Source organism: Neofelis nebulosa, chromosome 3, assembly GCF_028018385.1.
Source record: "Neofelis nebulosa isolate mNeoNeb1 chromosome 3, mNeoNeb1.pri, whole genome shotgun sequence".
Taxonomy (NCBI): domain Eukaryota; kingdom Metazoa; phylum Chordata; class Mammalia; order Carnivora; family Felidae; genus Neofelis; species Neofelis nebulosa.
The window spans coordinates 12,791,356-12,817,176 of NC_080784.1; the positions used below are offsets into that span (position 1 = coordinate 12,791,356).

The window sequence follows — 25,821 nt, forward strand, 5'->3', positions numbered from 1 at the left end:
ACCTGATTCATTCTGTGAGGGGTTGAGAAAGGGGTAAAAATACAAGAAGGATTTGGTCTCAGAAGGCTCACATCTCAATTTGGTCAATTCTGATGAAAAAATAAAAATAAAAACAAAGTTGCTTGAAGATGCCTTAAAGCTGAAACTGTGAGCCACACTTTTTCGTTTTTAATTCCTCCTGGAATCACTGTGGAATCACCATGGGTCCCTTTCCTGTCTCTGGCCCTCAGTAAGGCAGGCCTCTGCCTTTCTCCCTCCCTCCCCTGTGGAGGGGACAGTATGCATTAAGTCAAAACATTTCCTTCCAAATGGGAGGAAGGTGTTAGACTACTGCCTCAGACGTGGAATTGTTAGGAATGTTGTACAAATGGCTGCTGCATCATCAACAACAGAAAAGGTAATTGTAAAACGTGTATAACACAACATACTTTCAAGAACCTTTACATTGTGCTCACATTCTCTTAAATGTTGCTTCCGAAGGTGCTCAGCCTCAAGCCCAAATGGAACCTCAGGAGAGCGGCAGGGACAGTGTTTTGAAAAAGACACAGGAGTTGGGGTGGGAGAGAGGTGGCAAAGAGAGAAAGCAGCCTTCCAGTGGAAGGTCAGCCCTCAGTTCCAAGGCCAACTTCTGTCTGGTGAGGGAAAGGCAGAGTGGAGGTCAGAGGGAGGAGCAGAGGCAGCATGGGCCTGGGGTGCTGTACCCCTCATTCAGGTCAGGCAGAGTCGAGCCAGCCTCTTGGTACAGACGTGCTCCCCTTTGGTGCCTCTCAGCTGATCTTGCAAGTCATTAGTTGTCTTCTCCAGCTTGGCCACCGACCTCTCCGCAAACTCGGCACGGGGCTCTGCCTCCTGGACTGTATCCGCAAGGAGCCTTACCCCGTCCCTGCATTTGTCTTCCCTCTGAGAGTCCTTTTCTTCAGCAGTACTCAGGCACTTCACGTTCAGGTCTGTCGGTCTGGTTGGCTCCTCTGTCTCCAGGCACAGGGACTCTGCGGCTTGGCTTGCTCCTCTCTGCCCTCCAAGTCCCCCTCTGTAATCCCCAGCCACTCCTTCATACTTCCCACTGCCTCTTCTGCAATGCACTTTGCTTCTCCGAGTTGGATTTCCTGGAGTTCTGTCTTTACTTCATCTTTTTTTTGGTAAATGTTATTTATTTATTTATTTGTTTGTTTGTTTGTTTGTTTGTTTATTTTTGAGACCCAGAGAGAGGATGAGTGGGGGAGGGGCAGAGAGAGGGAGACACAGAATCCGAAGCAGGTTCCAGGCTCTGAGCTGTCAGCACAGAGCCCTAGGCAGGGCTCGAACTCACAAGCAGTGAGATCATGACCTGAGCTGAAGTCAGATGCTTAACCGACTGAGCCACCCAGGCACCCCTACTTCAACTTTTAAGGCTTGGTGTTCCATAACTTTCATTCCTCTCTCACTCCCATCAGCGGCTTTTTCAGCTTCCTCTGGCTTTTGCAGGGCAGTGGCCAGGCGCTCGCTCCTGGGCACCGTCCAGCTCCTCTTCCACCTGCTGGATCCTGGGGTTCAAGGAGGCCACCTCAGCCTCTGCCTGCTCCCAGGCTCGACGTCCCCCCCTCGCCTGAGAGCAGAGAGGGCGCTTGGCCCCCTCCTGGGTATCCTGGCCTTCCTGCTGCAGAGCCTGGATCTTACACTTCAGTGCCTCTGTGGCGGTGACCCTGGCCGTGGTGCCCACCCAGCCCCTGCCCACTCCTGCCACTCTTAGCTTCCTGCCACCTCTTTTGGGCTCTGCAGATGCTTCTCTGCAGCAACCTTTAAATAGCAGAGAGCAGGAAAACAACGGCCAGGGCCGGAAGAGTCTTTCAGACAACTTTTTCCTTGGGGTTTAATAAAACATCTCTTCTGAGAAGAAATGATCAGAGATGTCTTATGACAGGCATGGACGTGGGAAGATAAAATCCATAAGAAATAAAACTACATATATACCTGTACATTATTCTGGCAGTCCTCAGCACATCTTCCCACGTACTCCTCTACCTTTTTCTTGAAATTTCTGCATAGAGTAGAATAATGCAGTGTAAGAATAGACTAGGTCATCATTAACCTTCAAAATGTGTGTGCTGTCTAGTGCTGTGGGACCCCACTGCTGTCCCAAGTTGGATGCTTTTGCTATTAAATATGATCCAACTGTGCTTTTAAACTATGCTAAGCTGCTCCCATAATGGACCTTTCTCCTTGCCTAGGATATAAGAAATTGCTGCTGGAACAACTCAGCATTTTGCTGCATTTGTCCCTTTACTTTGCTTTTCATAATGAAAAAAAAAAAGCTTAATGTATTTTATTTTATAGATAATTGTTTAAAGATCAGAAGGCATAGAGCTAAAAAAAAGGAGATTGCATGATCCTAATTGAAGCATATGTAGTTATATGGCCATATATTTTTGTTTATATCATCTCGTACAATTTTTATATATAATAGAGGAGTGTGATGTGTACATATGTATATACAGTTAGTTCTGTGATGTTACACACATTCCTAAAAATCACTACGTTATGCATAATCAGGCAACAAAAACCACAGGGCTTATGGAAAAAGGTTGGAGCAGAAACACTCAACGTTTTCATCAGTGACATATAAAAGAAAGAAAATAAGAACCTAATAAAAGCATAATTTCACACATAAAAAAATGGTTAAAAATACATAATAACTATGGTAAATATGGTACTTCACCTTTGGAAAAAAACAAATTTTTGAGGTCTTTTATGGAAGTGGATCTTGGAAGAGCTATAGCTTCTCAGTTACTATGAATTGGTGGAAGGTTGGGTAATCTGAAACCAGAAGGAAGGGTTGCAACGCCTGCCGTGGACCGATGTGGGTCATTGCTCCGTTGTTCCAAATGCCACAGTTAAGCCACTTTTAACAGCCTCAAATCTTGGCACAGACTTTTCTGTCTTTCATTTGTAGGTCTTTTGGGCCATGTGTGTATAATAGATATTTTATCAAGATTTTATCAAAACTGAATATTCGGAAAAAAAAAACTGAATATTTGATCCAGTTTATAGCCGCCTTTCACTTCTGTCTTACTGTCAATTTTCTTTTTCCCACCATTTTCTCCCCTCAATCAATGGCTTTACTCAACAGCTAAAGTCTCTGGAAATACTAGGGACATGTCAAACCACGAAATCAGCCACAGCAGGCCCCTAAAGGAGCCACTGAGGGGAGATTGGGCTCTGTCACCTTCAGTTCTTCACGCAGAGAGGATGCTTTACTTACACTCTCTGCTTGGCATTTTGAAGCAGGGCACTGAAACGATTTTGAGATGTTTAATGAGGTGGGGTTTTTTGTTTGGTTTTTGTTTTAATACATAGAGGACAGTTTACGAGTAAGAAAAATGTAACAAAACACAACCATGTACAACAATACATGCAATGAATCGAGACAGCTGCTAAATGTGGAGCGTGCATGTGGAGCTTTTGTGTGTTCCCACCCCTCATATTAGCTGAGTACAATTTTCTACTTTTATCCATGTTTTTAAAGGGGGAAATAGCACAGACACTTACTCAAAATATATATTAGGCCCCAAATGCTCCCAAGTACGTCAACCATACCAGGGCAAATTTGTTGCAAAACAAGCATTATAGCTGAAGTGTGTGTGTGTGTGTGTGTGTGTGTGTGTGTGTGTATCTGTATCTGTAGGTTTGTATGTAATGGACCTAGAAATGTGTCTGCTGGGAGTAGACGCAGCAGACAGACTTCAGGTCTCAGGGCTTTATCTTCAACTGCGGAGAGCTACCTCGCCCGACTCGCGGTCCTTCAGGAAGAAATCCACATTGACTGATCATCTCGGGGGTCTAAAGGCCCTGGGCATTTCAGCCCATTGAGGAATGAGTCTGGAAGGCCATTAATGCTTCAAAGCTTCCCTTGAGGTTGAAAAAGAGTTTGAGAAAGTTTGACTTTTCCCTTTGCTCACCTCTCCCCCCCTACCTTCTGTAGTTGTTGATCACTTACAAATATCTTGCATGTCAAAGTCTGGCTTAGCATCTGCTTCCGCAGACTATATAATGATAGGTAGGTAGGTAGGTAGATAGATAGACAGATACATACATACATGCATGCATGAAATGCTTATATTTATCAAACTTTTATGTTGAAAACCATGAGTTCACAAGGATACCTACCTTTTCGTATTCTTAGACTCATTCACAGACATGGAATGTCTCCCTTTATCCTTCGTATATTTACTTATCTGATCAATATTCTAGTATGTCATCAGTCTGCGCATCTCACAGGCATCTCCCTCCAGCTGTGCACACTCTCACTTCGTGTCGTCCGGACTCTAGTTTTCTACCACCCTGTGCAGCTGTTTGATCTCCAACAAACTGAAATGGGCCGTTCACCCATGAGGGCTATCTCCTTAGGGCACTTGAGCTCTAACACAGTGATGAGCTGTGGCCTGCTTCCCCACTCCCGTGCGGATGCCAAAAACATGATTGAGACTTGTTAATGGCCCCATATGGTGTCTACTTGTGCAGCTATTACTCCTTGTCTCGATGTCTGTTTTGTCTGATACTAAACTAGGCAATCCAGCTTCTAGTGTGTGGTGTGTGTGGGCATGTGTGTGTTTATTTTCTCTTTTTACTTTGGACTGTCTTTTTGCATTATATGTTTTTAATTTTTTTTAATGTTTACTTATTTTGTGAGAGAGAGAACATATGTGCATGGGAGAGTGGCAGAGAGCAAGGGAGACAGAGAATTCCAAACAGGGCCTGTGCTGTCACCACAGAGCCTCACATAGGGCTTGATTTTGGAACCGTGAGAGCATGACCTGATCTGCAATCAAGAGTCAGATGCTCAACTGACTGAGCCACCCAAGAGCCCCTCTTTTTTGCATTATATTTAAAGTGCTTCTCTTGAAGAAAGTACAGTTGGGTAGTTTTTTTAATCTAGTGTGACGTTATTTACCTTTTATTTGGAATCCCTAGTCTGTTTACGTTTGTCATGATTGATGAGGTTGCATTTAAATCTACTGTCTTGCTATTTTCTATTTCACTGTAATGCAGTATTTAATAATATGACCAAAATATAAATTTTCTGTAAAGTATTGCAGCCATAACAAATTATAAACTATTATTTTAATTCCCATGAATATTCTTGAGATTATAAATTACTCTGAAAGAGATGCCCATGTAAATAAAGTTTAGAAAGGTCTGTTTGAGATCGTATGCCTTCACCTGATAAAACCTTCCCTTTAAGAGAGGTCAACCACATTGGGGCGCCTGGGTGGCTCAGTCGGTTAAGAGTCCGACTTCGGCTCAGGTCACGATCTCGCGGTCCGTGAATTCGAGCCCCGCGTCAGGCTCTGGGCTGATGGCTCAGAGCCTGGAGCCTGTTTCCAATTCTGTGTCTCCCTCTCTCTCTGCCCCTCCCCCATTTATGCTCTCTCTCTGTCTCAAAATAAATAAACGTTAAAAAAAAAATTAAAAAAAAAAATAAGAGAGGTCAACCACATTAACTAAGTCGTAGTTCTAAACATAAGAATTTAAGTCTAGTCCGTAGATATCCTACATTTTTCTTACTGAAAACTCCCTCAGCTATCTGTTTATCGAGATCATGTCACTTACTGCCCAGAACATACAGTTATTTCTAATACTATATGACTTTTGTGGTTGTCTTTGTATATTCCCTATAGTTACTAGTGACAAATAACTATAGACTGGAGGGCTTCTCTTGGGAGAAGAGTGAGAATATAAAGCAACTATTTATTAAGTCAGATCATTACTGGTGTAAATCAAAGGAGATTTCAAAATACTAAATTAGACAGTCATTGGCAGACCAGAAATTGAAGCTTCAAAATTTTGTCTTTCTCATCAAGGCAGCACATATAACTGAAATGACATCATACATTTTGTCAGTGATTCATCCATGTCCGCATCTTCTACTTCACGTGTCTTTTAATTAAATATATTGAGGTTTCAGTTTTTAAGTTTGTTTATTTTTGAGAGAGAGAGAGAGAGAGAGAGAGAGAGAAAGAGCGCACAAGCAAGGAAGGGGTAGAGAGAGAGAGAGAGGGAAACAAGGAATCCAACGCAGACTCCAGACTCTGAGCTGTCAGCACAGAGCCTGACGCAGGGTTCGAACCCATGACCCATGAGATCATGACCTGAGCTGAAGTCGGACGCTTAACTGACTGAGCTACCCAGGTTCCCCTGGGGTTTCAATTTTAGGTATTTATTTGTCCTTTGAGGACAAAGCAGTGTCTGAAGGGCATCCTGTGGATTAAAACTGTTAGTTTTCTCCAAAATATTATTCTTTGCTTGTATGCATACATGCATATTTGTATGTGTGGACATGGGCACTCACACGCACGCTGTATTTGTATAATGCCAAACTCCTGTCCTGCTGAGAACTATCTAAAGAAACACCACGATAAAATGTCGTAAAAGCTGTTAAGCTTTTAAAGAAATAGCAATCTTAAACCCATCAACTTTAGGGAAAGTTAAGAGAAAAAATAAAAGAATAAATGTATGGCAAACGAAAAGTGGATCAGACACAGAACATGTTGTTGCCCATCTAGATGATTTTTCCTTTAATTCTCTGTATGGTTGTTCAGTAAAATGTGTAGTGTAACAATTTAGATGTTTATTACACTAGTAATACCACTCTGCTGATAGATCTGTTATCATGCATCACTATCACAGTGAATGTGTATTGTTAGTTTTCTTCTCATATGTAATGGACTTCACGATTGATTAAAAATCCTCAAAGTAGTGAACTTTCATTTAAATATGTGAATATTTAGAAACAAATTTGATCTTTATCAGGAAAGGAAATAATGGATTTTTAATGACTTTGTTTTTTTGAAGACATATTTTAATCCAGAAATGGCTAACACTACATTTTCCTATTTGATTTGTGATCACCTGTAATGAATAGTAAGTTCCTCATTCAGGTACCCCACTTCTTAAGAATAATTCTTTCACAAACAGAATAAATCTCACACAGTAAAGTAACATGGTGCTATAAACCCTCAAACATCTAGTCTTGAATTTGCCATTAGGCATTCACTATTTTACCGGATATCTCCAGAAAGAAGATGCATCAAAAATTCAGGGGTGCTCAGTCTTGATTTTACATGTCCAACACTGAAATACAGCTTTCATTTTTAAATAATCCATGTAATTTTCTTTCACTTGAGGAAAGATGGGAAAGCAGCGATCCAGACTGACCTTAGATATCCAGATTTCATGTTAGCAATTGCTTTAAATATGTTTTTGCGCAATGTCTTTAACACATTTGTTTTCTCATGGAGAAAACTCATATATTTTAGTATGTCTGCAGCCTGTGTATTCCTGTCTCTATATTTTAAACATCGTTGAAACATATAAAAGGAAGCCCTCGACACTTGTTTCTTGTCAGGGTTGAGGCAGCAATATACTGTTAGTGTGCTACATAGATCTCAAAATTTTATGAGATTTCACAGTATGGCTGTGACATTTCACAGTACAGCTGAAGTGAACACAGAGTTTATATATCAGTGCATACACATCAAACGTATTTGTGTCTTTGAGAATTATATGTTAATGAGAGTCAGAGAAATCATCCATGGCAATGTGTTTGTTTGTTTGTTTGTTTGTTTGTTTGTTTGTTTGAAACATTCCCTGAGACCAAATTCCAATTCACTTCTGTTTGGTTCTAAAATTACCGTATTCAGTGCTGTTTGCATTCCCCAAGACGAAAGCATCGGAAGACGTATGTCACCTCAGATTTTTAACCGATGCTTGTGAAAGGCAAAAGCTCAGAAAGAGTTGAAAAGCAAGAGGTGATGAGGACTCACACTTGGTCTTTAATCTGAATGTTGCTGTAATATGTGTAAATTTTAAAGATTTTTCAATGGTCATTTACAGTTAGCCACGTATAGTTTTAAATACCGTCTGAGAGTGGGAAGGTCCTATCCCTAATAAGATGGCTCATTCTAGAAAGGTGATGCAGACACATTGTTCCAAGTTCACCTGCAAGGCTGCTGCTTTGCTTTCAGCAGTATAGTTCAGAAGCATCAACTTGCCACTTTTGTTGTTGTTGTTGTTGTTGTTGTTGTTGTCGTCATCCACAGAGACAAAGAGCATACAAAGGACATCATTCTTGACAGAGGGCCTTTTGTTTAAGACTCTTTTATTTCCTAGTAAGATATTTCACTTTCACCCCTACCGTATCTACATTATTTAATACAGGAAATCTGAAATCACTCCTTATGGGGATACTGATGCTGAGTTTGCAGCCAAGAAGTGTAATCGTGCCCAGACATGCAAACACAGAGGAAAAGAGGAGAGAAAAAGGCTCACTGAAAATGTGGCTCTCTTTCTAGACTAATAATATTTTAATTGGAAAATTAACATTTATTCACCCACCGTATAATATTTCCAGTGAACATTTTCTGCATTTCTGCTGAGTATTATGAATAGTGATAAACACGATATTAAAAAGCTATCAAGTCTAGGGGCGCCTGGGTGGCTCAGTCAGTTAAGCGTCCAACTTCAGCTCAGGTCACGATCTCACGGTCCGTGAGTTCGAGCCCCGCGTCGGGCTCTGTGCTGACAGCTCAGAGCCTGGAGCCTGCTTCCGATTCTGTGTCTCCCTCTCTCTCTGCCCCTCCCCCGTTCATGCTCCGTCTCTCTCTGTCGCAAAAATAGATAAAAACATTAAAAAAAAAAAGCTATCAAGTCTAGCATCATCTCACATTGAGGAGAAACAAATTTCACGGAACTGGAATAAGATTGACACATGGCAAAGTCAGTTTTTAGAGTAGGTGACATATTAACCATTCGTAATATATAGCCCATTGTTGCTTTTTATAAACCGAGGCAATACTAGGAGTGCATAGTTGAATTACAGTAATAGATCTAAAGATACATTCCTTGTGGTGCCTGGGTGACTCACTTAAGCCTCTGACTTTGGCTCAGGTAAAGGATTTTGCAGCGGCTCGCAAGTTCGAGCCGTGTGTGTGTGTGTGTGTGTGTGTGTGTGTGTGTGTGTGTGTTGACAGCTAGGAGCCTGGAGTTTGCTTCAGATTCTGTGTCTCCCTCCCTCTCTTTCTCTCAGAAATAAATAAACATTAAAAAAATTTAAAGATACTCTCCTCTTATTAACAATGGCACCCATCCTACTTTTTTTTTTAAACAGCATTGAATATGTTAGATTGTAGCTAATTATAAGAAAATAAGACTCGACCTAATTTGGTTTTCTCAACAATCTAGTGGTAGAAAGACATTACTGTTGCCATTTTAGAAATAAGGAAACAGAGTTCAGCTGGAGGTTAAAAGAGTTGCTAAGACCAGACACTACTGAGAAATACCAAAGACCAGGAAGAAAAGCGATCTTGTGCTTCCCCCCTGACTCCCCACTCCCTTCTCTCCTGCATGCAAAAGTTCACATTCTAGATATTGTCTCTACTCATTCAGAACCACTGAAGCGCGGTTCTCAAAGACAACTTATTTTCACAAATAGCTTCTAATAACTAGCTTAGGGACTGAAAGTAGACATTAGGTGAAGAACTAGGGATATAATTTATTTTTAATTTATTTATATTTTCTTTTTTGTTTCTGACACAAACTATCTTAAGATACCATCTGGGGATACTGAGCCAGTTTGGAGGGCAGTTAAAATATGACCTTTGAGCACTTGACATACTTTTTACACTCCCTTTTCTCTCTTTTCACTGAGTAGATATTTGCAGATAAAGATAAATGAAAAAACAAAAGATTAGGATAGATTCGTGTGAATCAGTGTAGCACCTGTTATGTTCATGGGTATTCTGTTGATGACATCTTCTGTCAGTTTAATTAATTCCATTCTCTCTGTGCAAGGTTCCAAAAAAAAAAAAAAAAAGATTAGAAGTTCAGGCCACTGCTCTTCCTGACATATCTCATGGATAGTGCAGAATGTAACCATTTTGGAAGTTTTATCTCTACTGCTTTTGGAAGTTTAAGAAGCTGTAGCTCCCATGTATGGATACATTCCAGTAATTCAGTGATTCTCAGAGTGTGCTCCCTGGACCATCAGCATCAGCATTATTGACAAAAGGGCTTAGAAATCCTTGGTCTCACCTCAGATGTACTGAATCAGAGTCTCTGGGTCTGGGGCTCAGTAGTGTGTGTCTTAATTCTTCATGTGATCTAATGTCTGCTAAAGGCTGAGAGTCACTTCAGTAAAGCAGACAATTATGTGGGCAGAAGCATTCTTCAGTCTTTCTGAGAAAAAAAAAACTTTGAGAGGTAAGTTTATTCCTCTTGACTACCGAACATCGATAGAAATCAGGAAACTGGAATTCTATTGGTCTGCCCCATCTATTTTTATAACTATGCAATAGCCAGTTGATAGAATAGATGCATTTGTGTTTGTACTGTCTACTCAGCTTGGAGGAGTCCATTTTGCAAGAGCAGAATCAGCTGTGTGATTCTTGTATGAAGGTACAAGCTCTCTGTCCCTTTGCTGCCATAGCCCACAGAGACCGCTAAATATATTTTCTAAGAAGCCCCTCTTCTTGAATCTGAATTATAAACATTAATAAAACATAGTCTAGGGAAACTAAATTTGGTTATTTTCTTTACAACATTATAGTATATTCTATATAACATTATAGTATATCCAAAAAATAGTCATCAGAAAAATTTGCTTTGTATATTACATATAAACATTTCTAGTTGAAGTACAGGTTTTATTTTATTTTATTTTATTTTATTTATTATTTTTAATTGAAGTATACTGGACATACTAGTTTCAGGTGTGTAATAAAGGGATTCAACAATTACGCACCTTATGAGATGCACTATAATAGATATGCATTACGAGACTACACCACTGTAAAGTGCAGTCACGATCTGTCACATTCCGTTATTACAGTATTATTGACTGTAGTCTCTATGTTGTGCTTTCCTTCCCTATGACTTACTAACTGGGATTTTCCATCTCGGAATCGTCTTCACTTATTTTGCCTAACCCCTTATCATACCTCTCCCCTCTTCTCCTCTCACTGCCACCAATTTCTTCTCTGTATTAGGAGTCTGTTTCTGTTGTTGACAGTGTCTTAGGTTACAGACAGAAGTGAAATCATATTGTATTTGTCTTTCTCTGACTTACTTCACTCAGCATCATACCTTCTAGTTCTATCTATGTTGTCACAAGTGGCACAATCTCACGCTTTTTATGGCTGAGTAATATCCCATTGTGTTTGTATGCCACATCTTCTGTCTCTATTCGTTTATCAATGGATATGTAGGCTCATTTCATTTTCTGTGGGTAAATATCCAGAAGTGGAATTACGAGATTCCATGCTATTTTTATTTTTAATTTTTTTTCCGACAAACCTCTGTAGTGATTCCACAGTGGCTGCACTGATTACCAATCCCCCAAAGAGTGTGAAATGATTTCCTTTTCTCCACATCCTCACCAACACTTGTTATTTCTTATGTTTTTGATACTAGCCATTCTATTTTGAGGTGACATATTGTGGTGTATATAGTCAATTAATCTACATCAAAGGCGATAAAAATATACAATGGGAAAAGCAGTCTCTTTGATGGTATTGGGAAAACCAGATCGCTACATGCAAAAGCATGAACCTGTACCACTTTCTTACATTTGATAGAAAAAAAACCCTTAAAATGGATTAAAAACCTGAACATAAGATCTGACACCATAAAACTCCTAAAAGAAAACAAGAAGTAAGTCTCTTGGACATCAGCCTGAGCAATAGATAGATAGATAGATAGATAGATAGATAGATAGCAATATCTGTATCTTTATATATTTTTCTTGGATATACCATGTGCCTCCCCAGGCAAGGGAAGCAAAAGCAAACATACACAATTGGAATTATGTTAAACTAAAAATATTGTGCATAAGGAAAGGAACCATCAACAAAATGAAAAGGCAGCCTATTGAATGGAAGAAGATATTGTCAAATGGCATATCTGATAAGGGATAATATTCAAAAATAAATAAAGAATTGATATAATTAAACACCAAAACAACAAATAAAGCAGTGTTTAAATAGGCAGAGGACCTGAATAGGCATGTTTCCAAAGATCTACAAATGACTTACCCATGAAGAGCTGCTCAAAATCACTAATGATCAGGGAAATGCGAATGAAAAGTAGGTTTCAGATAAAACTTAAAAATAAGCTCTGGGAGTAATAAAGCATTTACTATGTTTAAACATCACCTGTGACATGGTAGCATATTTATAGCTATACTAAATATGCAAGTTATAATTAATCAATTTTTTTTACTCAACTGTAACTTTTATGGATCTAATTTAGACAGTATGGCTATCTACACACAAGGCTATATTTCAGTGGATAATATTTGTCAACTCAGATGCTAAAATATGTATATTACATAGAGGTAGTTTAAAGCACTATTTGACTTTTTTAAAAGGGTAACTATTTTTGTTATTCATTTCAAAAACATTTAAATGGTAGAGAAAGCCCATGAACATCTATAAGCCTGCCTACTAGACATTTTATCTGCAAAGATGAAAATGGAAAGTGCACTTAAAAGTTACCTTTGGTATTTTCAAAGACAGGAGAGGATTTTACTTTGCATATGGCATATCTTTGCTTCTCATATGCTTCAAAAGATTAAACACCAAAGGCCTCTGTTAAAGGCAGCTATTTGCTATGATTTTGATATTGGCCTCAATATATTTGATAGAAATTCTGATCAGGGTGACATCAGGAGCTACAGATATAAATGAGTTGTCTGCTGTCCCTTCCACATACTTTTTAAAAAAAGGACATGTATCATTTGTTTATCTTATGTTATAGAAAAAGCAAGTCTAAGCGATGCATCTTAAGGATTTTGTTTCTCATTACTCTTTGTTTCCCTAATTGTGCCACTTTCTCATTTGAAAAAAGAAAAGATGACAATGGCTAAGTTTGAAAAAGATTTATTCTTCTAGAAAGTAGAAAGCTGAAATCTGAATACCATTCTAATTAGAAGTGTATAAATGGGACTGGAAACAAAATTTCTGTTACCAAGTTGTGTTGTTTTTTTGTTTTTTTGTTTTTTTTATAGTTCTGAGTAGGTGTGGATTTCTGCTCTCATAATGTGTTAATGGAGGTGCATAGACAGTTAAAGCTGGTTGTGAGCCGTGGCCAATGTTGCTATAAGTTAAGGGCAAATCCTGAATCTTGTGATGAGCAAAATACACTCTTAGTTTAGGTTTCTTTATAAACATGTTAAAATGTGCTCCTGCCTTTAGTTCTAACAACATATTCACCCTAAACCAAAAAACTCGCTGTAAAGTCTATCTATTGTGGCGAATCTGAAGGGTAATTTCATAATTTTCAAATCCTCAAATTTCACACATTTATCTGAAGCTTAATATTGCCTATAAATTTTTTCAGATATTTTTAATTTAACACATTTTAAATTTTGATTAGGATTACATATTTCATAAAGAACCATAACTCTGTGAGCTGAATTACATAGTGAAGGGGAAAAACAGTAGATATTTCCCTTTGATTCATATATTCCCTCTTATCAGATGATGATTATTAAATTGAGGATGGTAAACACAAAATTAGTGATGATTAAGTAAATATCATCGTCTGACCTGACACGAATCAACCCCCTTCTCTTTTCAAACTTGCACGCGCATGCACACACACACGGAAAAGGAATCAGGGTACTAGAAAAAGAACTTACAGCTCAATAAAGAGGGGCAAGATACTAAATCCCAATGATTGTAGAGGCTTAGCTCCATGAATAGAAGCCTCGGTGGTTAGAGAATTTACTTTTAATATGTCTGAAGAAAATGAGCTCACGTGTCAGAACTGCTGGAGGCTGAGAGCCTAATTTCATCCATGGAACAGGGATGAGAAAAGTTCTGCTGTCCAACCTGACAAAGCAACACACAAATGTGCAATCTTATGTCTGCACGCAAGTGTGGCCTAAAGTCACATTTCTCCTTATTTTAGCACCTCATGCAAAGGTAAGGAGCAAAACATGTATGAAAACAACACAACAGAAGTCTGGTGGGGCAAATATCAGAAAGTTTTGTCTGAATGTTTTAGGAAGAAAAGTCGGTGATTACAATAAACTGACAATTAACACTGGAAAACGTTTTATATAATGAGATAAACCAAGAGAGATTATAGTCAGTATCTTTACAGTGTTTAAAGGTTTAAAATAAACTATGTAGACTAAGCAAGAACAATATATAATGGGGGGGGAAGCTTATTAAAGGAGCAAAAAGAATTCTAGAAATGCAATGATAGCTATTGAAATAAAATCTCATTGGGTAGATTAAACCGTAAGGTAGATGTTGCTGAAGAGAGAATCAGTACATTGAACAAGATAGGTAGAAGTCAGATTTTTAAAAATCCTAAATTAATAGATGAAGAATGTAAAGGAGAAGTAGCTAGAATGGAAGCTAGAATGAGAATGTTTAGCAGATGTTTAAGACAAGTTCCAAAAAAAAAAAAAAAAAAAAAAAAAAAATATATATATATATATATATATACACACACATATACATACATACATATGTATATATATATATATACATATATATACATACGTATATATATACACATATATACATACATATATATATACGTATGTATATACGTATGTATATATATTTATATGTATTTATATATGTATACATATATATGTATGTATGTATGTATATGTATATATGTATTTATATATGTATACATATAATATGTATGTATGTATATATTTCAAGTGTAAGAGAGTGGTACTTTTCAACAGAAAATACTAAATTATTTACTAGATTTAAAAATAAATGACTTTGGGGGCATCTGGGTGGCTCACTCAGTTAAGCATCTGACTTTGGCTCAGGTCATGATCTCATGGTTTGTGAGTTCAAGTCCCGTGTCAGGGTCTGTGCTGTGCTGACAGCTGGGAGCCTGGAACCTGCTTCAGATTCTGTGTCTCCCTCTCTCTCTGCCCCTGCCTCTGTCTCTCTCTCTCTCAAAAATAAATAAACATTAAATTTTTAAATGAGTTTTACATTTACATTTTACATTTTACATTTACATCAAAATTGATTTGACTCTTTGGCAAAGTAAGAAAAGGCACTCCACACCTAAACACATCATAGAGAAATAAAAGTGCTCGGTGAAAAAGGGAAAGTCATATATGTGTAAGAGGTGAAAAAAAAACTACTTAAAAGGAGTAGAAAGTAGTTTGACAACATATGTTTCATAACTGATAATAAGATGCTGGAGACAATGGAATGGTATGTTTAAACTATCATTGAAAACTAATGACCAGCCTAAAATTCTATACATAGTTGAGTGGTTCTTTCAAGAATAAGGATGAAAATAAAATACCTTCTGACAAACCTGGGAAGTGTTTTCTGGTTGTGGAGGTTGTCTCTAGAATGCCCCATCGTTTCTTCCCTGTCTGTGGACATTAGCCATTTCCCTTGGCAAGGTGGAGTCTGTTCCTCCGCCCTCTGAAATCTAGCTCAGCCTGCAGCTTCTTAACTAGTCGAGTAGGGTACAAGTAACACTACGCCCATTCTGAGTCACACGTTTGGGAGGATTTTCAGCTTCCGAGCTCGCTTTTAAGGCTCTTGGTCATGGTGCAGGAACTCTGACCACCATGCTGGAGAGAGTGCCGCATGAACCCTGAGGCTGCATGGGAGAGGAAGGACCCAGTGGGGCTCAGCTCTCTAGGTGTCCCTGGCGGTGTGCCAGCCTGGCAAGTGAAGTGGCCTTTGAACTCCTCCAGCTCAGTGACAAGTCAGTTTATAGGGAATGATCCAGCAAATACCACATGAAGCAGCAGCCTTAGCCAGCCAAGCCCTGCCAAACTTCTCCACGGTGTGTGACCTAGAATGAGAAGGTGGTTGCTTTTAGTCACTAAGTTTTGGGGTAGGTAACCACTGCAATAGATATTGGTACTGGCTGAAATAAATAAAAAAACATATACTTCAATAAAAAACTGGGACAGGAGGCTGGAATGGGTTGAAGATTCAATGACACGGATAGAGGTTGTTTGAGTAGTCGTTAAGACTAAAGAAGAATCAAGTTAACAAAAATTCGAAAGACTACCTTTGGGAAATTAAAGAAAAAGATGGAAGTGAAATAATAATAATAATAATACAGTGGAAATTGAACAGTGAAAATATGAGACTTAAAAATTCCAAAGGCTTTCAAAACAAATCAGAGGATATTGGGATAATTTGATTACATTTAGATTTTTAAAAGTATTGGGGCACCTGGGTGGCTCTGTAGGCATAGTGCCCGACATCAGCTCAGGTCATGATCTCACGGTCAGTGAGTTTGAGCCACACATCAGGCTCTGTGCTGACAGCTCAGAGCCTGGAGCCTGCTTGGGATTCTGTGTCTCCGGCTCTCTCTGCCCCTCCCCTACTTGTGCTCTGTCTCCCTCTGTCTCTCAAAAATAAAAAAATGTAAAAAAAATTAAAAAGTGTTTATTAATTTTGAGAGAGAAAGAGAACAAGTGGGAATGGGCAGAGAGAGAGAGAGAGAGAGAGAGAGAGAGAGAGAGAGAGAAAGAGAGGATCCATGACATAGGGATGGATCCCAGAATCTATAAGATCATGACCTGAGCAAAATCACGAGTTGGCTGCTCAACTGACTGAACCTCCCAGGCGCCTCTAGATGTTGTTAAGTCAATAAATATGTATGGAAAATTTTTAAAGAAAAGAAATGTAATGTAGAATATGGAAATGAAGAAGAAGGAACAGAAAACAGAACAAAACATCAGAAAGTCTTTGGTCGGTCCATTAGTAAACCAGGAGGGGCAGGTGGGTGGCTCAGTAGGTTAAGCATCCGACTCTTGATTTTGGCTCAGGTCATGATCTCATGGTTGGTGAGTTCTGGCCCCATGTGGGGCTCTGTGCTGACAGCGTGGAGCCTGCTTGAGATTCTCCCTTTCTGTCTGCCCCTCTCCAACTTGAGTGCACATGCGTGCACACTTTCTCTCTTTCTCTCTTTCTCTCTCTCCCTCTCCCTCCCCCTCTCCCCCTCTCTTTATCAAGAAGTATTTTTAAAATTTTCATCTAAATGGTATTTATCAAAGTCACTCATTAAAATGTGTATCACTCAGACTTTGTAAGTAAATGTATGGGGGAGGGGAATGTCAACAATTTACCAATCTAAATAAATTACTTTAGCCATTTTAATATTAAGCCCTTCACTTCCTGCAAAACACATTAGGGAAAATAGATCTTTACTCAGTTACATAAATAGCAGCTCAAAAAATATGACAATCATGAACATGTTTTTTTATCTAATATCATATATGTCTATTCATTTATTTAAGGGAAGATTCCATAGAAATACTAAGAAAAACTGGTAAATCTATAATCACCCTGGGAAAATTTGTCTTTCTTTAAGAAACTGATATATTAGCAGATAAAGGAAAGGGTAAATAAACAGGATTTTTTTTTATTTTTTTTTAATGCTGATTTTTTCTTCTGAAGAGAGAGACAGAATGTGAGCAGGGGAGGAACAGAGAGAGGGAGACATAGAATCCGAAGCAGGCTCCAGGCTCTGAGCTGTCAGCACAGAGCCTGACATGGGGCTCGAACCGACAAACCATGAGATCATCACCTGAGCTGAAGTCGGACGCTTAACCCACTGAGCCACCCAGGCACCCCAAGAAACAGGAATTTTAAATAATACAGATGACTAACTTATTCTAATGACGTATATAGAACTCTGCAGTCGTCTTCTCCACATTAGATAAATACACTTTCAATTATATATGGATTAAAAGACAATTGACATGCAGGCTCTATTTTCATACTATAATGTAATAGAATTAGACATCAGTGCACAACCATAAAAGGAAACACGTATCTGTGAACCCAAAGTATACACCTGACCCTTGAACATTCTAGGCTTGAACTCTGTGCATCCACTTACATGCAGATTTTTTTCCCATATGGTAATGTAAATGTATTTTCTCATATTTTTTTAACATTTCCTTTTCTTGAGCTTAATTTATAGTAAGAGTACAACATATAATACAGTGTACAAAATTCCTGTTAATCAACTCTTTATGTTGTTGGTAAGGCCTTCAGTCAATAGTAGACTATTTGTAGTTAAGTGTTTGGAGAGTCAAAAGCTTTATGTGGATTTTTGAGTGCATGGGGCAGGGGGTGTCGGTGTCCTAACCCCTGCATTGTTTAAGGGTCAACTGTACTTTTTAATAAGAAAAAAATCCATAAGGGAAAATTGGAAATATATAAAAACGAAAGACCACTATGATAGATTTGGCAGCAGGCTGCATGTATCAAGCAGGGTTGATAGTGCACTGAATTCAAGAAGATAAAAAAAAACACAAAAAAAAACAAAAAAACACTGGAATTGAGTCAATAGTAAAAATAACAAGTGAGACCATAAGGTAATACAATTTTAAAAAATGGTTCTTTGAAAATAGAATAAGATATAAACTCTTAGCTAACCTAGTCAGGAGGAAAAAAAAAATAAAAAGCTGAATAAAAAATGTAAGAAATGGATGAGGCAATTAGATTTTAAAAACACCAATAAGCATGTTATGTCAGTAAATTTAAGTCTTTGTTGAAATGGTCTTTGTTTAAAAAAAAGTAAAGTGTCAAAAGTGATTTGTAGATATAGAAAATCTGGAGAGACCAATAATCATTAATAATTATTACAGCTATTGAGTCTCTTTGAAGTATCTTCCTGCCTTTAAACAAGACACTCCAAGTCGTTTTACAGGCGAATTCTACTGAAACCCAAAGCCTTAAACAGTCTTTATCCTCAAAAATTTAGTTCCAAAACTTAGAGACATAAGACTAACATTGTCAGTATACTATGACCACTGTGGCCACCCAGCCCAATTAAAGACTATTAGGACAAAGAAAAATGATGTTCAGCAGAATTAGAAGACAATGTTAGACATCTATTGCCAGTTAAATATTTAAAGATAAAACTTCAATTTTGTGGAATAAAGTGGGTTTTTTTTTTGCTTATTTGTTTTTTTTTTTTATGCTTATTTTGAGAAAGAGAACGAGTGGGGAAGGGGAAGAAAGAGAGGGAGAGACAGAATCCCAAGCAGGCTCCGTGCTGTCAGTGCAGAGCCCAACTTGGGGCTCGATCTCATGGGACCATAAGATCATGCCCTGAGCTGAAATCAAGAGTCAGTTGCTTAACCAACTGAGCTACCTTAGCACCCCATGAGTTTTTATCCTGTAGACCAGATTAGTTTTATTCCAATATGTGCACTTTTCATGAACGATATTTTTGAAATGTTGGAGTTCTTGCACCAGCTTGTAAGAGCATTGTTGTTTTTTTTTATTATCTGCAGACGTTACTAAAATAGATAGGAATTGAGCCTTAAGCATATATACATATACATATACATATATATATATGTGTGTGTGTGTGTGTGTGTGTGTGTGTGTATGTGTGTATACACACACACACACGCACACACACACACATACACGTACACACACACACATATAAATATTCAAGTAAATAGTTTTTAACAAAGAAAATTTTGATGGGAGGGAAATGGAAATGAGTCATCATAAATGTATAAAAAGAGCTCTGTTAGGATACCACAACCATGTGAGGGAAGGATGGTGAATGAAAACATTACTAGGAAGGAAGTATCAGCCTGTGGAAATCTTGTATCATCAGAGTGTTTGCTATGGACTAAATATTGTCTCCCCTCCAAATGTATATATCGAGGCCCTAATGTTATGGTGTATGGATGTGGGACTTTGAGAGATAATTTTAGGTGATAAAGATAGAGCCCTTGTGAATGGGACTAGTGCCCGTGAAAGAAGAGACACAGAAGAGATGATTTCTTTCTCCATTATGGAGGTTATAGCAAGAAAGTGGTCATCTGCAACTCAGGACATCCCAGCCTCTGGAACTGTGAGAAGAAAACATTTGTTGTTTGAGTCACCACTCTGTGATTTTGATAGCAGCCTGCATTGACAGTGGTCCTTTCTCTACAGTGAGCATGGAGGAAGTGTTTAGGGAAGCTAGATGTTGTCTTTCTGCAGAACTGTGACACAAAGAAAAGAGGTAAAAATTTGAACTACTAAGAACCATTTATATTGTTAACATTAATTTTGAATGAGGAAAACTAAAGACATGTAAAGAAATGGACAGTATCTGAAGAGTTAATGCATTCACATAATCCATTTCTGCTTAAAAATGTAAAGTTCATGCTCATAGATTTTGAAAGAAAATGGATATTCATAGTAATCATTCTCAGTTTATAATAATGTAACCACTGAAACAGAACATCTGAGCACATTTGCATATGTTGATACAAAATTATGAAGTTCTAATAAAACTCTAAATGAAATACAAAAAAAAAAAATTCCTCCAGGTAAAAAATCTATACAGTGAACTTTCCTGAAATATTCTAAGGAATTAAATTTATATCCATGTATCTTCTACTTACTGTATACTACTGTTTGCCTTTTTAACTGTGAGTTTCAGAGTTACATGGCCTTTTCCATGAAGAAAATTTTCTAATTTTTTTTTTAATGTTCATTTATTTTTGAGACAGAGACAGAGACAGAGTGTAAGCAGGGGAGGGGTAGAGAGAGACGGAGACACAGAATCCAAAGCAGGCTCTCAGCTCTGAGCTGACAGCACAGAGACCTACGTGGGGCTTGAACTCCCGAACTGTGAGATCATGACCTGAGCAAAGTTGGACACTTAACCGACTGAGCCAGGCACCCCACAAGCTTCCTAACTGTTAACATGTCCTATATAACATAGTTTTCATATATTAACTGAATCCTTTAAGTGAGGTGCTATTATTTTCTTCATTTAACAGACAAACTGAAACAAAAAACTTACGTCACTTGCTTTAGATCACACAGCTAATGGCATTAGTGTAATAATGCCCAATTAGTCAGTAGAGAAAGGGTAAGCCTTTCAAAAATATGTGAATTCATAAAGCCATATAGCCCTGCTTACAAAAGAAGTAATGGGTGATAAGGAAAGCAGTCAAACATTCTAAGTTAAAATTTATGTTCTGGTAGTAAAGACACATGCTAACGATAACCTTATTTATTAACTTAGATAGATTCACAGGTAGGATCAATAATCAGTCTTTTAAATAGGTATGAAATACACCTACCAGTCTGGAAAAGGGAATGGCGCCTGGTTGTTTTCTGAAAACTTTTCAACTGTTTTAACTGTGAAAAACCTCAAGAGGAAAGAAGACCTATCTTTTAGTCCTATGATTGTAGCCTAGCGTAAAGACTAATGCATTGGTCATAATTGGTTTATTTACTCATTCATTATTCATTTGTCATAATTATTCATATTTAATTGAAGTATAATTGACATACAATGTCCTATTAGTTTCAGGTGTACATCGTAGCAATTTATGTTTTCATACATTATGAAATGATCCCCACAGTAAGTCTGGTTACCATCTGTCACCGCACCAAGTTATCACAATATTATTGACTATATTCCCCATGTTGCGCACCACATTTCCATGACCTAATTCTTTTATAGCTGGAAGGCTGTGCATCTTAATCTCCTTCAACCGTTTTGCCTGCCTCCCAACTCCTCCCCTTTATGGTAACCGCAGTTTCCTGTGTCTATGAAGCTGGGTTTTTTTGTCTTGTTTTATAGATTCTACATGTAAGTGAAATCATACATTATTTGGTTGTCTCTCTCATTTCTTCTACTTAGCATAATACTCTCTAGATCTATCCAAGGGGTTTCAAATGGCAATAGTTTTTTTTTTTTTAAATCTTTGTTTAAGGATTGAGTAGTATTCCACTGTATCTCTGTCACATCTTCTTTATCTGTTCATCTACTGATGGACACTCAGGTTGCATCTATCTTAGGTATTGTAAATTATGTTACAGTGAATGTAGGGGTGCATGTATCTCTTCAAAATGGCGTTTTCGTCTTCTTTGGAATCATCTCTAGAAGTAGAATTGCTGGATAATATGGTAGTCCTATTTTTTATGTTTTTGAGAAACATTCAAACTGTTTTCATTAGTGACTGTACCATTTTACATTCCTACCAGCCATGTATGAGGGCTCTCTCACATTCACATTCTCACCAGCACTTGTAATTTTTTATCTTTTTGACAGTAGCCAACCTAACCTCCATGATGTGATACCTCATTGTGGTTTGATTTGCATTTTCCTGATGATTAGTGGTGTTTGAACATCTTTTCATGGGTCTATTGACCCTATGTAAGTCTTCTTTGGAAAAATATCTATTCAAGTCCTCTGCAGTTTATTAATTGGATTTTTTAAAAATAATATTAAGTAGTATATGTTATTTATATATTTTGGATACTAAGTTGTAAATATGTTATTTGTAAATATCTTCTCCCACTCAGTAGGTTGCCTTTTTATTTTGTCGATACTTCACTGTGCAGAAGCCTTTTAGTTTGAGGTAATCCCATTTGTTTATTTTAGCTTTCATTGCCCTTGCCTGAGAAGACTGGTCCAGAATATATATACATATATACGTATACATATATATATATATACATATATATATATGTATACGTATATATGTATATATATGACATATATGTATCTATGTATGTATATATATGTATGTATATATGTATATATATGACATATATATATGTATATATATGACATATGCATATATGTATATATATATGACATATATATATGTCATATGTGGTAGTATGTGTGTGCACACACACACGTGTATGCGTAACTATCATCAAATAGTTTACTGCTTCTGTTGGTCGTGTGTGTCTGTGTGTATGTATGTATGTATATATGTGTGTGTGTTTGTGTGTGTGTGTGTGTGTGTGTGTGTGTGTGTGTGTGAAATAGTTTACTGCTTATATTTCCTTCTAGGAGTTTTACGTTTCGGGTTTCAGGTCTCACATTCAAAGATTTAATCCATTTTCCATATCATGTAAGGTAATGGTCCGCTGTTTTTTGTTTTGTTTGTTTGCATGTAGCTGTCTAGTTTTCCCAACACTATTTGGAAATGTGTATTGTTGCCTCTTGCCTCCTTTGTCATGAACTAATTGACCATGTACGTTTGGGTTTATTTGTAGCCTCTCGGTTCTGTTTCATTGATCTGTGTATCTTTGTGCCAGTACCATACTGTTATGGTTAATATGGCTTTGTAATATAGTATAAAATCAGGAAACAAGGTACCTCCAGGTTTGTTCATGTTTTAGTATGTTACATTGGCTATTTGGGATATTTCGTGGTTTCATACAAATTTTTAGCATTCTTTGTTTTGGTTTTTGGGAAATTTCATTGGTGTTTTACAGGGATTGCATTGAATCTGTAGATTGCTTTGGGTACTGTGGACATTTTAACAATATTAATTCTTCCAATTCATGAGCACGGTGTATTTCTCCATTTGTGTCATCTTCAATTTCTTTTTTTATATTTACTTGTATATTTAGATGTTTACCTTATTTATATTTATTCATTCCTTACTGATTCATTCACAGTAATAATTGGTTCACTCATTCATGTATTAAGGAAATACTCATTGAACTTTTCTATTTCTCAAAATGGGGAACACAATAGTGAGTGGATAAGAAGTTTCTGCCCTCTTGAATTTTACATTCTAGTGGGAATAGACAGACAATACATGATAAACAAAGATACAGTTGATTCTCATTAGTTTTGGTCATTATGTTTTATAAAGTTGCTGTGGACACTGAATTCATGGCTCCTGAACCATTATTCTTTGGGGAAATATTGTATTAGCTTCCTGTGAACTTCTGGTCACACTATTTTCATCAACCTGTCAATATATAACCATGTTTTATGTGTGCTGCTTTTTAATTTTTTTTAATGTTTATTTTTTTTTGAGAGAGAGAGAGACAGAACACGAGTTGGGGGAAGGGCAGAGGGAGAGGGAATACAGAATCCAAAGCAGGCAGCAAGCTCTGAGCTGTCAGCACAAAACCCTCCGTGGGGCTCAAACCCACAAACTGTGACATCATGACCTGAGCTGAAGTCAGATGCTTAACCAACTAAGCCGCCCAGGCGGGCACCCCTATGTGTGCTGGGTTTTATTTTATTTATTTAAAAAAAAAATTTAACGATTGCTTATTTTTGAGAGAGAAAGAGTGCGATCAGGGGAGGGGGAGAGAGAGAGGGAGACAGAATCTGAAGCAGGCTCCAGGCTCTGAGCTGTCAGCACAGAGCCCCAACGTGGGGCTTGAACTCATGAACCTTGAGACCATGATCTGAGTGGAAGTTGGATGCTTAATCGACTGAGCCACCCAGATGACCCTGTGCTGCTTTTTAAAGAAAGCTTATTTCTCTCTATTTTGGATTCACTAGCATTGAGCACATGGCCAACAGCACTGTGACTCACATGTGAATGAAGCTTATCTAACACACATTGTCTCCTTGAGGTACATCAGAGCCTTCTTGGGAACACTAAACGTCACTTCAGCACGATGCTTGGAGTCCATTTTAAATAGCAAAATCACCAACAGATTTCACCAAAATGTGAAAATCTGGCCATGATAACACTTGTTTATAGAATGATGACAAACCAGAAGGCAGTGTCCCCATGTTCGATGTCATTTGGGAACGTCTATCTCAGGTGCAGGCATTTTTCACCACTCTGCACATGTCTGTGAATACGTGCAAGGGTCCCACAGTATTGACTTTGGGGTGACAAGTAAATTTTAAGGAGTAGGTAAAATTGCAAATAAGGAATTTGTGAATAGTAAATAACAACTCTATATTCCATCAGATAAGTGCTATGGAGAAAAGAAAGCAGAGTAAGGAAGGTGGCCAGAGAAGGTGTCTGTGGAATGGTGGCATTTGAACAAAAGCCCCAAAGAGGAAGGGGTATCCTGGGGCACCTGGGTGGCTCAGTCTGTTAAGCATCGTACTTCAGCTCAGGTCATGAAATCACAGTTCATGGGTTCCAGCCCTGTGTCAGGCTCCGTGCTGACACCTCAGAGCCTGGAGCCTCCTTTGGATTCTGTGTCTCCCTCTCTCTCTGCTCATCCCCACTTGTGCTCTCTCTCTCTCTCTCTCTCTCTGTCTCTGTCTCTGTCTCTGTCTCTCTCAAAAATAACTAAACTTAAAAAAAAGGGGGGGGGGGAATCCTGAGACTACCCAACAGAAATACATTACAAGCAGAAAGAACAATGGCCATGATGCCATAGCATGTTTGAAATGCTTGAAGAACTGTAACCTGTGGGGCTAGAGTGTTATGAGTAGGTGCAGAGGCTATGAGAATGAGGCAGGACAGTTAGTCAAAATTAGATAATGGGGGGGTGGGGGTGGGGGAGGTGTCTGGGTGGCTGAGTCAGTGAAGTGTCTGACTTTGGATCTCTGATCAGGCATGATGTCAGGCTTCATGAGATCACGCTCCACGTTGGGTTCTCCACTGACGGGGCAGAGCCTGCTTAGGATTCTCTGTCTCCCTGTCTCTCTTGCTTTCCTGTCCCCTCTCTGTCAAAATAAATAAATAAAACTTTAGCTAATGGACCAAACTGTAGGCAACGATAAGGGCTTCACCTGAGCAAAATGGGAACTGACTAGAATCTGGGCCGTCCATGCAGAGGAATCTGACTTGAGTTTCATCATACCCCTTCAGAGCCCTGGGCTGGGAGTAAATCGTGGAGGAGCGCTTCCCCATAGAAGACGCGGGGAAAGCAGGTTGCAGGAATCCACTGGGATGAGTGATGCCAGAGGTGGTGGCGGCTTAGATCAGGAGTGTGGAAGGGAAGGTTGCACAGTGTGCAGGATGTAAGTTGTTGGAATAACTGAACAGACTCTCTGGTTGGTTGGTTGGTTGTAGAGTCTAAGACAAACAGAGGACTGGGCTCTGAGCCCATTTGTTTGACCTGGGTA

General features: G+C 38.3%; 2 protein-coding genes across 2 annotated transcripts in view; one reads left to right on the forward strand and one right to left on the reverse strand.

Moving 5' to 3' along the window:
* TENM3 (teneurin transmembrane protein 3) overlaps positions 1-25,821 on the forward strand; it is a 2,564,262-nt gene that overhangs the window by 607,431 nt on the left and 1,931,010 nt on the right. The window lies entirely within an intron of this gene.
* LOC131506285 (tropomyosin alpha-3 chain-like) overlaps positions 565-25,821 on the reverse strand; it is a 38,151-nt gene continuing 12,894 nt past the window's right edge. Inside the window, 4 exon segments of the mRNA XM_058719742.1 lie at positions 565-995; positions 998-1,137; positions 1,391-1,482; positions 1,484-1,776. Of these exon segments, the coding sequence (XP_058575725.1) occupies positions 709-995; positions 998-1,137; positions 1,391-1,482; positions 1,484-1,776 (812 nt within the window). The 3' untranslated portion in view covers positions 565-708.